This window comes from Pogona vitticeps, chromosome 3 (genome assembly GCF_051106095.1).
Source record: "Pogona vitticeps strain Pit_001003342236 chromosome 3, PviZW2.1, whole genome shotgun sequence".
NCBI lineage: Eukaryota > Metazoa > Chordata > Lepidosauria > Squamata > Agamidae > Pogona > Pogona vitticeps.
In genome coordinates, this window is record NC_135785.1 from 204,659,124 (window position 1) to 204,674,795 (window position 15,672).

Sequence of the window (15,672 nt, forward strand, 5' to 3'; positions counted from 1 at the left end):
GTGTATTTTAAAATAAACGGTAGAGTTCACAATACTCCTGATACTTTGCTTGGGGATTTAAGATATGGTATGCTTGGGATTTTAAAAAGACCTATACAAAGTAATTTGGGTATGCAGAGTGGCCTGCACATTGTTCCTGCTGGCAATTAATGGAATATTGATCTTGAGACTCCTCGGTGCATTTTTTATGAGTGCAGAAAACTGCAGTGAAAAACACTTCTGGCTTCTGAAATCAGTGCTGGGGGTGGGGAGAAATCTATAAAATTGTTTTTTCTGTTTTTTCCCCCTCACACCTCCAAAAGGGAGTTTCAATCTGAAAGCATTCTTAGAAAATGAAGACTTTGGCTTGCCTTTGAAAAATAGTAATGAGAAGATCTAAACAAATTTCCTGCAGATTGAGGGAGGGGAGCTAAACTCCACAGTTGGAAAACATTTTCATTAATACCAACCAAAACACTATGAAGAGAAGACAACCCAAAGCACTAGAGCTGCAGCAGGAAAGCATCTCTGCCTTGTGGCCGGCACAACAGCTTCTACAGAAGACAGAATCCGAAGACTTGCTTCACTGGTAAAGCTTTAATGCCTGGAGGGCTCACCCAGGAGGGTAAGATACATTCATTATGATAAGCAGGGTATATCTACAGTAAGATTGTAAAGTAATGCCTAATTCATACGCACAAGCAGTAGCCTGTTAACTACTTTCCTGTGCCCTTTTCTCATGTTATTTAGCAACAGAGGAAATACATAGAGCAGACTGATAGGATCACATGGAAAGTATCAACCCAACATGAAGGCCAGATTCTGTAAGGGAGAGCACTATCATGATTCTTTTCATGAAATCCCATACATGGTTCCCCTACTCCCATGTTTCTGTAGTAGCCAGGAAGCAAACACACCAGCAACTCCTATGTTGATGGAGATTGAGTCCACACAGATGCTTCTTTGGAATGTAGCTGATTATATAGCAAATAAATGTTTTATTTTTCTGGGCAAGTCTTGATTATGGGATCTGATTAATCTGATTAAGCATTTTGCCAACCTACCAAACTGGGGAAGACGCCCCATTTCTGTAGAACAGATGTCCTTCTCATGAGCTGACCTCCCATATGAGGCAGAATAGATGTTAAGGAGTTTAGATTCTTTACAGTGGAGTTTCAGTTCTTCATTTTCACACACTGATCGGGTTTTATATTCAGCTAGAAAAGGAAGAAAAAGAAAACTATGTTTATGAATGGGAAATAGATGTTTGTACGACAACAAAGGAAAGGAATAGCACATGCTGTGTTGTTACAAATACGTGTGGGATAGCTCATAACGGACTGGTCACATATTTAATAAAAGGTAAAATGAGGGATCAATTTACATGTTAAAGCAAATGCATATTCTGAGGAATTAGCCAGTTTTTGAGCCCACAGTGCAATTTCTTCAGGGATATCACTGCAGAGGCCTGCAAATTAAGCTTTTCCAATGAGGAATAACAAGAAAAGCATGTAGGAATTCAAAGAATGGAGGTGAGGGAAAAACAACTGCTATGACAAAGAGACCTCTTCATGGGAACAGTGCTTCTAAACATATCCTTAGCTTTATCTAGTTTGACCTCAAAATACTAGTTTTTCAAGAAGGGTTCAAGCAGAACAGGCAGACAGCTATTCCCTAGGCATATGACTACTGTGAGGAAGTAGGCATCCTTCAGGCTCGAGAGACTATGGCAGGCTTGCTGATATCATTACACCTTACTCCAGGTGCTGTGGGTAAGAATAAAATGAATTCTCTGCAGCTATTAATTTGCTCTCTCCAATGTAAGCCTCACTGATTTTTTTGCAGTCCAGTTCCAAGTCCTGATTTTGGAATTACAACTTTTATACAGTATTCATGATCTTCACCTCATCATTCAGACTTTCTACTCAGTTTCAATCTCTGGCTCATTAGCACAAAACTCCAATACTGAAAATGTAGTACAAACATTCCACTCTACTGCTGAACTCTCTTTACAAAGGTCCTAAAGAATCCAATGAAAAGTGAGGAGACTTTAGTCGCAAGAGAGGGACTTTCCAGTTGTGATGTGGTTGCTGCAAAACACCTTCGAACACAGGACAGCCTGTTTATTAAGTAGAAAACCCCATTTAAAAAAAAGAAAGATGTAAAATGCTTCTGGATAATCATCTGAGAGGTTTTTTTAAAAAATTACTATAATGCTCCTGTTTTTGTAATTGCTGTGGATTATGTGCTTTTACCTATTGTTTCATGGCATATTGTTTGGTTAATAAGTGTTAGCAATGTTGCTGTTAAAACTAAATAATACCTGTTACTGTACTGGTAAATTTCCTATTTGTAAGGAAAGATGGAAAACACACTCGGGGAAAGAAACAATTGATCATGCGAGTCTCTCTAAATAATTTTATTATGTTTATTTCTTAGAGGCACACTTTGTAAAATAATCTAATAATTACACATACACACAAACACACACAAACACACACACACACATCCCACCCAGCCCCAAACCCACTAGGTAGCCTCTATCCAATCCTAATACATTATGCCATGAAAGGCTGGATAGCTCAGCCAGTGGTTTAGATCTCTGGTTGGGAGTCTGATTCCCCACTAGAGATGGGGGTATTAGTATATGAATATCCCTGCACAGGTGGTGTTAACGAGGGTCCACTTACCAATCCACCGCAGATGGTGTGATTCCATGAATGGCCTGCAGCATGCAATCTGCTCGCCACTCCTGGCAGGAGGTGGGAGGACAAGCCTCATTACAAAGTCAGAGTGGCGAGCAGATTGCGCGCTGCAGAGCCATTCGTCGAATTGCACCATCTGCATCCGTGGTGGACCGTTGAGTGGACCGTCCAACCCCATGAGGCTAGACTCTCATTAACACCATCTGTGCAGGGATATTCACATTCATATATGAATACCCTCGTCTATTCTCCACTATTTCTCCCTGACAGAGGCTAGACTTGATGATCTATAGGGTCCCTTCTGGCTCTGCAGTTCTAAGATTATGATTATAAATGTCTTGTTTCTCTCAAGTCTTCAATATGGTGAGAGGGACTTTAGTCCACAGAAATATTTGCCATAATAAATGTATTAATCTTTAAAGTGCCACAAGGCTCTTTGGTAGTTTTGGTGACAGAACAGCTTGTTTTGATTAAGGCTGCAATAAGAAACACACCCATCTGAAAGCCTATCCTACTGAAATCAAAATGAAACTTCAGTTACTGTGCTTAGGAACAATGCTCCATGGACAAAAAAAATCTTTAATTGAAATATAACAATCTAGGCTCTGTTTTCCTTGAGAATAGTCTGACGCATATTTTTATCAGCTCTAGGAAACAACATCATTCAAAAGACCTTGGCATGTTTCTTAAAGACCGCCTATTATTGGTGCCAAAGCCTCCACACGCTGTCCAGTGGGCAAACAAGTTAATGCATGTTCTAGTATTAAAAGTCGCTATAAAAGGATAAGGATAATAAAATGTAAGACAAGTTGAGAACAATGACTACTCGGGGTGAAATTCAGTGCAGTTTTTCCACTGACAAAGTAACTTTTCTCAGTAGAATGGGAGGGAGGGCTATCCCCCTGCATCCCTTTTTTCACCTTCAAAATATCCTCTTTAAGGAGACGAACTATTAATATTACAGAAAAAACTGAGCATGTCATGGTTGTGCTGAACAGGGGAATGGTCCACTCTTCAAACTCCCCTTTCAGTCAACTTCCAGATGTTGCCACAACATAGATGGTATTTGTTGTGACCCAGCCACCTCATTCTTAGCATGGTCCACACATGAAAAAAAAGAAAATAATGGACACATATGTTACATGATATTCGATGTAGTTTAGGAAAGTGAATAAATTCCTCCTTCACCTCTCATCCATAAAGGGATTAAAAGAAGTAATGTTATGAACAAGGTCAGGCCTACCCTTACGGCAAAATGATGTGGCTGCCACAAGCAACAGATTTTGGATGTGATGACAGAACAGAAAATAGTCATTCAAGTCTTTATTTTATTGCCAGATATGCTGAGAGGTGCTTGTGGGGAATGTTTTTTTTGACCTGTGAACCAAAATAATAGTTTGGTTACAGGCATGATGAATCTTGATTGGCCTAGGAGCAGCATAATTTGCTTTTCTGCCTCGGCCAGCAAAATGACTGTTCTTGGGGTGGAAATTATAGGCAGAGCTATACTCTGCAGCTAAGGGCACAGTTCTGCTTTTGAAATAAATTGGTTGATGAATCAGAGTTTTTGAAGTTGGTTTAAAGTCATGTGGTAGTCACATGGTTTTTCAGTTGATGTGTGCATTCTCTTGGGACAACTTTTAATGTTTTTAATCTGTATTGTGTGTCAGTTGAGAGGGCTACATGGACTTTTAAAATCATTGCATGTGAGGCTTTGATTGCATGTGAGGCTTTGTTTCGCACCTGTCTGCCCTTACACTGGCATGAGTATTTATTTATTTATTTATTTATTGGACTTATATACCGCCCCATAGCGCTACAAGCACTCTCCGGGCGGTTTACAATTTAATTATACAGGCTACACATTGCCCCCCCAGCAAGCTGGGTACTCATTTTACCGACCTCGGAAGGATGGAAGGCTGAGTCAACCTTGAGCCGGCTACCTGGGATTTGAACCCCAGGTCGTGAGCACAGTTTTAGCTGCAGTACAGCGTTTTAACCACTGCACCACGAGTACTCAGCTGCGTGGAGTTTGTCAAGTAACAGATGCCAGGATCATTGGTTTCAGTCTGCAGGGAAACCTTGCAGTCCAATCGGTTATATATATATAAATTTCTTGATTTTAGGTCTTAGGGTGGATTCACATTTCTTTGTACTACACTGTAGTATGTATTCTTTACTCTCTTTTTCCTAGAATTGGGGTTGTATTCTTTTAAAAATATGTGTTTGTATGGAAGGGGTGACTTACAATCATTTCTAATAACATCTCTAAGGATACAATGTCCCATTTGAAATGTAGCTGTGGGCAGTTGTTTTGGTTCATAAGACCCCCTCATGCATATTGTCAGTTATGACCCACTTTCCCTTGTATGAAGATTGGAGAATAATGTGCCTGAGAAAAGCCTGAAGCTTTGCTGTAAGTGAGAATGTGAAGAGATGGTAGTTTGCATAGATGTGTGCAACAGCTTCCCTGTCTGACCCTACAATCGAAAGAAAAAGTGAAATCCATGCAAAAATGACACTTGCCCGTTCCACAGATTACTTACTAGGTTTGCATTTAAAGGAGACTAGAAGGTATTTAGTGATTCCTGGGCATAGGTCAGGTCCAAAAACCCAACTATTGACAAGGAGTTGGCAGGCTCTCAGATCCTGGCATTCATCCAGTACTTTCTAAAACAAGCAAAAAAGCATAGTCTTAAAAAACAGATTATGAAACCATACAAGTCAAACCCTGACATTTTAAGATCTATGCATGATTGCTCTCATCTTCTGGTTACCAGAATGATCGGTAAAATTGCCTTTCAAAGTACTAATACAGTGAATTTCAAAGGCAAACTCTGTTTGTGCATAGTAAAAACACTGCCTTCTTTTTACTATGCAGGTTTAAACACGAAAATCTCAGATTCAAATCTACTGAGGATGTTTCATGGATTTTAAGGGAGAAAATACATTGAAAAAATATTGGAATACCAGGCTAACATTCTAGAATTTGCCGATAAGTGGAACAGCCCTAAGACATATGTTTGGAACTAGTAGATGGGCGTAAATGCAAAAGTAAAAGCCACTATCATAACTGTGATAGTGGCTGTTACTTAGATAATCAACTGTAATCCTGCCCAACCTTCAAGTGAATTAAAACCCAATTACCTTAAATATAACTGTTGCTGAAAGATATTTATTACTGACATTTATATAAAGCATAACATTCCTGCTGTATTTATGAAAGAGCAAATGAATTTGAGTAGTTACTTAGAATTCAAGTATTATACGTATATTGCAGAGCTGCTGCTACAGTTAATATGAATAGAATTCATCAAGCTGCCTTACGGTGACCCCATAAATGAAAGATCTCCAAAATGTACTGTCCTCAACAGCCCTGCTCAGCTCTTGTAAACTCAAGCCTATGGCTCCTTTAGAGAGTCACTCCATCTCATGTTTGGTCTTCCTCTTTTCCTGCTGCCTTCAAACTTTCCCAGCATTATTGTCTTTTCCAGAGAATCTTGCCTTCTCATGATGTGTCCAAAGTAGGACAGCCTCGGATTCATACTTTTTGCCTCCAGAAATACAGTTACAATGAAAACTATTCAACTCCCATTGTAAATCAGGCTTATTGTGAAAATTTATAGACTTTCTGCTCTTTGAAATGAACAAATCAAACAGAAGCAATTGAAATAGCTCAATACAACAAATGCTTCAGGTGGTTTCTCCAAGTTCAATAGAAAATGTAACTTTTATTCATACGATATGAAAGTCTTTTTTAATGGTTTTGGAATAAGATACAAAAGCAAATGTATTGAAAAATTCCAGGGTTAGTGTCGCCATTAGTTGTAAATGTTGGCATTTACAGAGCCAACCTTAATGGACTTCGTCGCAACAGGCAGTGAGATTTCAGTTTGCACAGTAAGAAACATACTAAACACAAAATGTTTACATGCCACAACTCCAAGACATACACCACTAGTGATCCAAAAGCACAAGAAAAGTCAGCTCCAATATGCTCAAAATCATGTAAATAAGCCACAGAAGTTTTGGGATTCAGTTTTGTGGAGTGGTGAAATAAAACTGGACCTTTTTGGCCCGATGGATCAGCGGTATGTCTGGAGAAAGAGGAATGAAATATATACTGAAAAGAACACTCTGCCTACAGCTAAGCTTGGGGGTGGTTCGGTGATAAACTGGGGCTGCTTTGCATCCTCTGGCACTGGAGACATGCAGCGTGTGGAAGGCAAGATGGATTAACTGAAGTATCAGAAAATTCTAGGAGAAAATGTAATGCCATCTGTGATGAAGCTGAAGCTTGGGTGTCATTGGACCTTCCAACAGGTCAATGATCCCAGGAATTCCTCAAATTCCACCTTCTGGTTGCAGAAGTCCTGGAAGATTCTACAGTGGCCATCAAAGACACCAGACTTGAACCCCACAGAAAATCTCTGGTGGGATTTGAAGAAGATGGTTGCAGCATGCAAACCCAAGAATATTACTGAACTGGAGGCCATTGGTCATGAGGAATGGGCTAGGATTCCTCAGAAATGCTGCCAAAAGCTGGTATCTGGCCGTGCATTTCATTTGCAGCAGGTCATAACAGTAAAAGGGGGCTCTACCAAGTACTAAAGATGCTTGCTGTGAAGGGGTTGAATAATTTCGAGACAGCAGAATTCCTTAAAAGTTGCATTTTCAGTTGAATTTGGGGAAACCACTTGAAGCATTTGTTATGTTGAGCTATTTCAATTGCTGCTCCTTTCCTCTGAAGAGGAGACTGGCGAAACGTTAGGAAGAACAACCTTCAGAACACGGCCAAAGAGCCTGAAAAACCCACAACAACAATCAATTGCTTTTGTTTGATTTGTTAACTGCAAACAGCTGAAAGTCTGTAAATTTTGACAATAAACCTGATTTGCAATGGGAGTTGAGTAATTTTGATTACAACTGTAGTTTATGCTTGATTTGGACTCGAACCCACTTGTTTGTCTTTCTGGCAGTCCAGGGTATCCACAAAGTTCTCTTCCATCACCACACTTCAAATAAATCTCTTTTTTCCCCTGTCAGCTCTCTTTATTGTCCAGCTTTCATACCCATACATGGTGATCAGAAATACAAGAGTGTGGGTGGTCTTTGTCTTTGTCTCCAGTGACACCTCCTTACATTTGACAATCTTTTCTAATTTCCTCATTGCTTCCCTTCAGAGTCTCAGTTTTCTTCTGATTTCTTGGCTGCCGTCTCCATTTGGATAGACGACTGAAATCTTTCCCAATTTCAGTTTCTTCATTGTCAGCATTAAAGCTGTGTAGTTCTTCTGTAGCCACGAGGTTTGTCTTCTTAATGCTCAACTGCAGTTCTGCTTTGGGACTTTCTTCTTTCACTTTCAATAAAAGTTGTTTCAAGTCATTGGTGCTATCTGCCAGTAGGATGGTGTGAAATGATCAAGAATTTAAGGTGTACAAAATATGAAATTGAGTTTCTGGGCTTTTGAATTTTTTTGTTTTTTTCCAAATAAACTACAAAAAATGTCAAGCAAGTTTGTTCATTTTGACTGAGACAAACCATCTATAGCTTTGTCCAGCCACTGGGATTTTCTTTTCAGCATTTAGTTTGTGGAAGTGGTGGCAACTACCTTGCCAGGTCAGTACCCTCATTCTCGGTTCCCTGTTCCTAGACGGGGAATTTCATTTTTGTGTCAAACTCCCTGGAGCACTTTGAAGTTTGGGATACTAAGCAGGTGGTTAGGGAATGAGATGGTTCTAATCAGTCTTTCACATTTTCCATCATTTTTACTCTCCATGGCACTCTGACCCCTGGATGAGTGAGAGCAGTGTGGTGAGGGACCTTAAGAAAGGGGGCTTGACCAAGGAACCAGAATAGATGGTTTCATCTGCAAATCTTAAATTGTCAATGTTTCTTCTACCATTTTCAGTCCTCCATATGAATCTAGTTTGGCTTTCTGTAAATACAGATTGAACAAATTAAGGGATAAAATGGACCCTTGTCTGCCTATAGAAAACCATTCTGTATCTCCATATTCTGTCCTCATGGTATCTTCTTGTCCTCAATACAAGTTACACATCAAGACAATCAAGTGCTGAGGCACATCTGTTTCTTTCGGAACAACCTATAGTTCCTCATGATCCACATAGCAAAGCTTTGTTGTAGTCTATAAAGCATACAGTAGATTGATCTTCCTTTGAAATTCTGTGGTATGCTCCAGTAGTCAGCAGATATTCGTGATATGATCTTTAGTGCTTCTTCCTTTTTGGAATCCACCTTGAAAATCAGGCATTTCTTGCTCCTTATAAGGTAAAGGCCTTTGTTGTGACACCTTGAACATCACTTTGCTTGCATTGGAAATTAATGGCCCTGTAGTTACTGCACTTCTTGCCATCTCCTTCTTTGGAGACTGAAATGTATAAGGAACATTTCCAGATTGAGTCTCTTTAACTTGAAATAGTTCTATTGGTATTTCATCTATCCCTAGTGATTTATATTTTCCAAGTGCTTTGAGAGCAGCTTTCACTTTCTAGAACTGCAGGTTCTTCATCATAGGATTCCTCTTTAAAGGAGTCTGTCAGCCTTTTATCTATTCTGTTTAGGCCTTCAATATACTGTTTCCATCTTTTTGTATTCTCCAGATCAGAGAGTATGCTTCCCTGCTAGTCATTCGGTATTCCTAATCTTGGCCTAAATTTCCCTTTGAGTTCTTCAGTCTTCTGGAAGAGATATCTTGTTCTTACCCTTTTGTTGTTGCTCTGTATTTCTTTGCACTGGTTGTTGTAGGGTTGTTGTTGTTTTGCCTCAGTGTGACAGCTGCTGAAAAACTGCATTCAGGGTTCTGACCCTATTTCTGTCACCTTTTGCTTTGCAATCTTTATCCTTTACAATTTTAAGTAATTCTACCATCATCCATCTAGGTTGTTCTTTTCTTTTTACTACAGGAGTAACATCCCAAGCAGAAATTTCGAAATGCTGGGCAATGTAGACCAACTCTCCGTTGCTTGCTTTCACTGCAGAACATTACAGAAGGGTGCTCACAGCTTGTCCTGGTATTTTCTGGCTTAATTTGCACAAAAAGCAGCAATATATATTAACAGAATGAAAGTGGGGCAGGGGCGGATGATAACCAACTCCTCTTTCTTACAAGGAGTCTCTGGTATGAAACCACAAAATACTTTATAGCAATACCAGCAGTGATAGTGACTAATTGACTTATTTTGGTCAATAGAGGTAGCAGGGTAATAGAAAGGTAGACAGCTGGATCCCCATTGAAGACACATTAGAAATAATGAGCTGAACCTCCTGAGCAGAAATTAGGGGGGAAAGGATAGAACAAGATTTGACCACTACTATATTCCAAACACACAGATGTAAGGTTTTCTCCTTGCCCCTTCAGGAAAAGACACCTGTATAATTTTTTCCCCTTTAAAGTAACAATATGTTTTGGGCTATTAATCTATTCCAGAGCAAGTGGATAGAATGAGATCATCAGAGTTCCCCAGCCAGCCAGCAGCTTAGTATATACTGTATACTGTATGTGTCTCACATTTGAGAACATTAGAAATGTTTAAGCTGATGAAGCCAAGTATACAAATTTCAGTTGAGCTGTGTGAAAGATCTGCAAAATGCCATATTGCTGTTCATCTGGGTTTATATATAAATCCAGACAAACAGCAATATAAATGACAAACAGGTTTGTCAATTGAAACATACAGTGGCATCAAATATTTTTTTTCTGCACAGGCCTTGCTAAATTCCTCAAGATTGAGCATGCCAGATTCAGTCCTGATGTTGAGCTAGTAAGGACACTTGGAACAGATGTGATAGTCTCATTTCTATGAGGACAGCTGTACTTTCACATGGCCCAAAGGTCACATTTTGGCTGCAGAGCAGTACATACAAGCCACACTTATGAAACCAGTATTTTAAAAAACACTGTTGCACATAAAAATAATAGAATATTATATTAAACTACCAGGACACAGCATTTAACCTTTTTTTCTGATAATGATGAAGAGCTTCTAACAGTTAAAAAACAGTTATCCCCTCCATACTAGACTGAAAAAAAGCAGTGAAATGTTTTTGCTCCATTGAGATGACAGTTCTCCAAATTGTTCATAACATTAATAATAGTAATTATATGGCATCAAGTTCATTCCTTTCCAGGGTTTTCTAGGTAGAGGGTACTCAGAAATGGTCTACCATTCCCTTCTTCTGAGGGGCCTCGTGGAACTCTGCAGTTTAGCCAAGGCTCCTTTTCTAAGACTTACAGTGGGGAATCAAACTCCGTACCATACCTAACCCATTGAGCTATCCAGCCAGCACTATTAAAGGCATGTCGCAGCCTTCTCCAAACTGGCACACTCCAGATACAGTGGGGTCTTGACTTGAGAACTTAATCCGTATTGGAAGGTGGTTCTCAAGTCAAAAAGTCTGTAAGTCAAGTCTCCATTGACCTACAGTGCACTGAAAACCGATTAATCCCGTAACAGGCCGTTTTTGTTCCATTTTGGGTTTTTTCTGGTCTGTAAGTCAAATCTCAGTCTGCAAGTCAAACCTAAATTTTGCGGCCAGAGAAGTCTGTAACTCAAAAAGTCTGTAAGTCAAGCTGTCTGTAAGTCAAGGGTCCACTGTATGTTAAACTGCAACTACCAGAAGTCTCCAGCCCAGCTCAGCCCAGCAGTTAGACTAGACGGGAACACCTGATCTTCCAGGGATGTTGGACTGCAACTCCCATGGATCCTTCACTGTTAGCTAGGCTGAAACGAGTTTATGGGAACTGCTCTCTGACAATATATAGAAGATCACACCCTTGAGGAAGGCTAGCATAGCACTTCTGCCTACAAAAATAGTTGTCTTGGGCCCAAAACAGAGATCAGGTTAAAGATAGCCCACACTTAGAATGCATATTAGTTGCAAATGCGAGACTGAAGGTGTGACTATGCATCAGGAAAAATATAGGTTGATCTGGTGTGACTCGCACCTGTGGAAATTTGATTTCCATGGGTAAATTCACTGTAGACATTCAGATTTGCAGAGGCAGCAGGGGCACAGGCAGAGAGTTCAGTTTACACGGAGTTCCAAGAGCATAAGCTGCCTTAACAAGATGGTAACAAGTGCCGATTGGCAATTTCCACTTCTCTTTCTTTTTTAAAAACTGATCTCCTAAGTGTTCTAGCAAAAGCCTGTTCCAGGGCTGAAGTGAAACCTTGTACTGTAAACAATTCCTTGGGAGACCAGGAAAACTGACATGCTTGTGAGTGCCCTTTTGCTTTGGATCAGAGAGCCCACAGGCAGTAAGTGGACAAAAGCAATGTCAAACTGACTGCAAACAATTTAAACCACCCCTGGCAGCTGGGGAGTGGGGGTGGAGAGGATTTCCCACTCAAAAAAGATGATCCCACAATGGGCCTCTATGTAAAACCAGACTTCAATGGAATCTAGCACTGAACTCCTGAAAAGCACACCAAAGCAACCAAGCTAATTTGCAGAGTCCTAGAGGTAAGAAAACCTTGTCCTGCAATACACAAATGCTCACATTAGTTAAAAATTTCCCTCTTCCACTCATAAATTATCGCTAATGTCTGCTTCTGGCTTGAATAACAACAACTACTTTCAGTTCTTTCTTCTCTAACATTGCCAGGGTGAATTCTATTGCCCCTCTATCTGCCTCAAAGAATGCATTCCTAGATTGTTCTACAAGCACCAAAATTTCATGGGAAATTAGGATAATGAAACACTAATTTCCAGAAGTTAGCCCATTTGCCCTGCAGTTAGCTCATTTTTCCTCCTACAAGAAAATTCCCTCAGATATACAAATGTTGGCAATCAGACTTCCAAATTAAGTGTATGTTTAATCTTTTCAGTGACTGTGACTTATCAGAAAATACAGCACACTAAATGCAAGATACAGAATATGTGTTGCAACAAACAGATGTATTCCACCACTCATGAGACATGTTCTATGCATACTGTGTAGTTTGAATTCTGCAATGCTTCAGATACACAACTCATTTTCTGAATGTTTTGTTACCTGTGAAACAAAAAGTTACATCACTTGGAAAGCTGATGTTTGATTCTGTGATATTTATGAATACAAAAGTTAGTGAATTTTGTTTGTTTCATTTAATTTAATCTTTCTTCTCTGAGATGACCTATAAACAAGATTCATCAGATCTGTCCTAAGGCAGACATCATGTACACACTTACCTAGGTGTATGCCTCACTGAATAGAGTGAACTTTACTTCCAAGGAACATAAAAGTATATACTATACAGATGTATAGTACAGCTATAGAGAGAGAGAGCTGCACTAGATGTCTGTTGTATGCCACTTCACAATGAAGAAACCCTCTGGTTGTAAATTAGTCAACTAGGGGAATTATAAGAATATACCACTTTTCTGGCACCTTAAATATACTGTATGCCTAATGCATTCATTTAAAAAAATTAAGAATCATATCATATAAAATAGAAGTAAATAAAACAACAACAACAAATCATCTGGAATAATTCTGTACCTCACACTAGATCCAGCAGCTTCATGTTAAAAAAATGTTTTGAAAATAAATAAATCACCGGACTGTAATTTAATTATTCCATAGCCTTGCTCAGATGTTGGGTTTTTTTAAAAAACTTATCTCCTAGAGTGCTCTACTGGGAGGTCAGAACATCCAAAAATCACAGGTGGGCAATGCCTTTATTATGCCCACCTGTAAAAGTGTGCAAGCTTTCCAGTTATCCAGAACACTTTGTCAGGTGTAAGGTAAGTCCAAAAAATTGGCTAGATGAGGCCCAGGGTTACATTAAATCTCAGGATAGAGAATGCAAGTTGGGTAAATCACCAATGTTTCCAAAGTTTAATCCTACTTCCCACATCTTCCCTGCTTTGGCAACCATCAAAATCTCCCTAAACTAAATATAGAGCAGGAGAATTCCCTTTTACCTCAATGAAGAACATGCTCTTTGTTCATTTTGTATATTGAATGCCAGTGAAGGATTTCTAAGGCCGTTGATCTTAAACCATTGAGCTTTCTAAAGACAATGTGATTTTAATAGGCTTCAGTTTAAACCTTATATGTTATCTTTTGTTTTCAGTAATTTGATTACAGGATACAATGCTAAGCGATTTAGGAAACTGTGGGAACATAGGTGGAATAGTGAATCTAGCATAGGACTCTAGGATGGGCCAGGAGTCTGAAAATGCCATTCACCACCAGACTCTTTGTACCTTTCATCTAGCACTGAGCAGAATACTCTGCATAATAGTTGGTTAGGCTTTCGGAACACACTGTATTGCTAACCTTTCGCAATCTTTATCAAAATCAGTTCTGCTGCTGCTGCTGCTGCTTGGAAGTTGGAACCAACACTTTTCAGAATCTGGATTTAAGTCTTTCAGGAAACTCTGTCTAAACTCAGTGCCAAAACAATTACATCAAAACTATTAGATTTGGCGCAAATTAAGGTTTGACGGTCAGGCATGAATCTTAATGGGCATTCTCATTGTTTGGGATTCCTTTGACCCCCTTCTCCTTGGCAGGGATAGAACTCTGATAGCTCATGAAGCTACTGAGTCTGTGGCCAGCCCCTCCCTCCCCCCCTACCTTGCCAAGCTTGATTAGTTTGTTTGCAAAGCTGGCACCACAGATTCAAATGCAGACTAGCCACACTATCATTGAATTTCGTTTGGGAACATTTGTACTTTTGTATCCAATTACAGACAAAATAATAAAGAGTCTTATTTAAAAAGCCAGAGGCTTATTTAAAAGTTCTTCCCAAAGAAGCAGCCACATTAGTCCCAACATGTTGGCCAGAAGAAAAGAAAAGAAAGGAAATAGGGGGAAATGTGTTTTGTTCAAAAGTTATGAAACTACAATGAAACATACCTTTTCAGTTGCAGAGGAGTGTTCCATTCAAAAATGTCAACTGTCCCTGCACTATGACCCCAAATCACTTAGAGATGCAGAACTAGATGAATCTGTCTGGTCAGTCTTTGTCTTTCAGTCTGATGCCCTTCCTGTTCTGAACTGTAACTAGGATCAGGACTGCCTATCATGGCCAATGGTTAGATAATAGTGAGTTGGAGTCTTGACTGATTTATACAGTTACAAGTCCTTGAGAAATATTAAAAGCTACTCATCTACAAGCCAACTAAATAGCCTCCCACCCACATTGAGGCTGTCTATATTATAGATACTAGCAACCTAAAATAGTTAGTCAACTTCATCCTTATTTTGCATTCCAATAAATAAAAGTTACAGCTGAATAATTATTATCTATAATCATTTTGAAGCTATTGTTTCCCCCAATACTGCAATAGGCAATACCTGAAAAGTAGTAGATGTCACACACTTTAGGGGCTCTCTCATCATGGCTTCAGGCTGCTGTGCACTACACAACTGGTAAGCTTGCCCATAATATGCAGATTGGACACTTATTGTTGAATGCCGAGGACACTGCAGATTCAAACGATCACCATCGCAGGCATAGACAGTGTGGTTTTGCAGAAGTTTGGTTAGGTAACCTAGAAAATATTTAGCTGTGTTACATTTAATGAGGATATATAACTTTCCCCCTAGTGTTTACATGAAAGTTAGTTCATTGTAACAGGTTTCATTCAGACTCCAAATTCTTGAGTTGGATCCATATTCAGGGTGTGACTACACAAGGAGAAAAATGTGAATGGATCTGCTGTAAAGTAGAGTTTTCTCAGGTTAATTAACTTCAGCCAACCATACAGGAGTCAGTAGCGAGTGCAGAAATTTTTTGGCACTCAGCCTTGTTTGTAGCTTGTTAAGGTACCTCTACTCTGGCCATCTAGATTTGCAGAAGACATGGTTGCCTTAACATGTTGGAAACAAGGCCAATTGATAACTTCCTTTCTTTCTCTCTGATGACTCCTCACCACTTTTTTCCTTTGCTCACTTTAAAATAAAAATTAAAAAATGGAAGAAGCAAACAAGCAAAACTAGTCACCAGGTTTGGGGAGGAAAGGATTCAAACAG

The 15,672-nt window shown here is 39.4% G+C and overlaps 1 protein-coding gene across 1 annotated transcript in view; it reads right to left on the minus strand.

The window, feature by feature from the left end:
* The window catches only part of EVA1C (eva-1 homolog C), a 57,977-nt gene that overhangs the window by 14,837 nt on the left and 27,468 nt on the right, over positions 1 to 15,672 (minus strand). Inside the window, exons 2-4 of the mRNA XM_072994081.2 lie at positions 14,995 to 15,191; positions 5,231 to 5,354; positions 1,044 to 1,196 (exon numbers count right to left, since the gene is read on the minus strand). Of these exons, the coding sequence (XP_072850182.2) occupies positions 1,044 to 1,196; positions 5,231 to 5,354; positions 14,995 to 15,191 (474 nt within the window). The remainder of the gene's footprint in view (positions 1 to 1,043; positions 1,197 to 5,230; positions 5,355 to 14,994; positions 15,192 to 15,672) is intronic.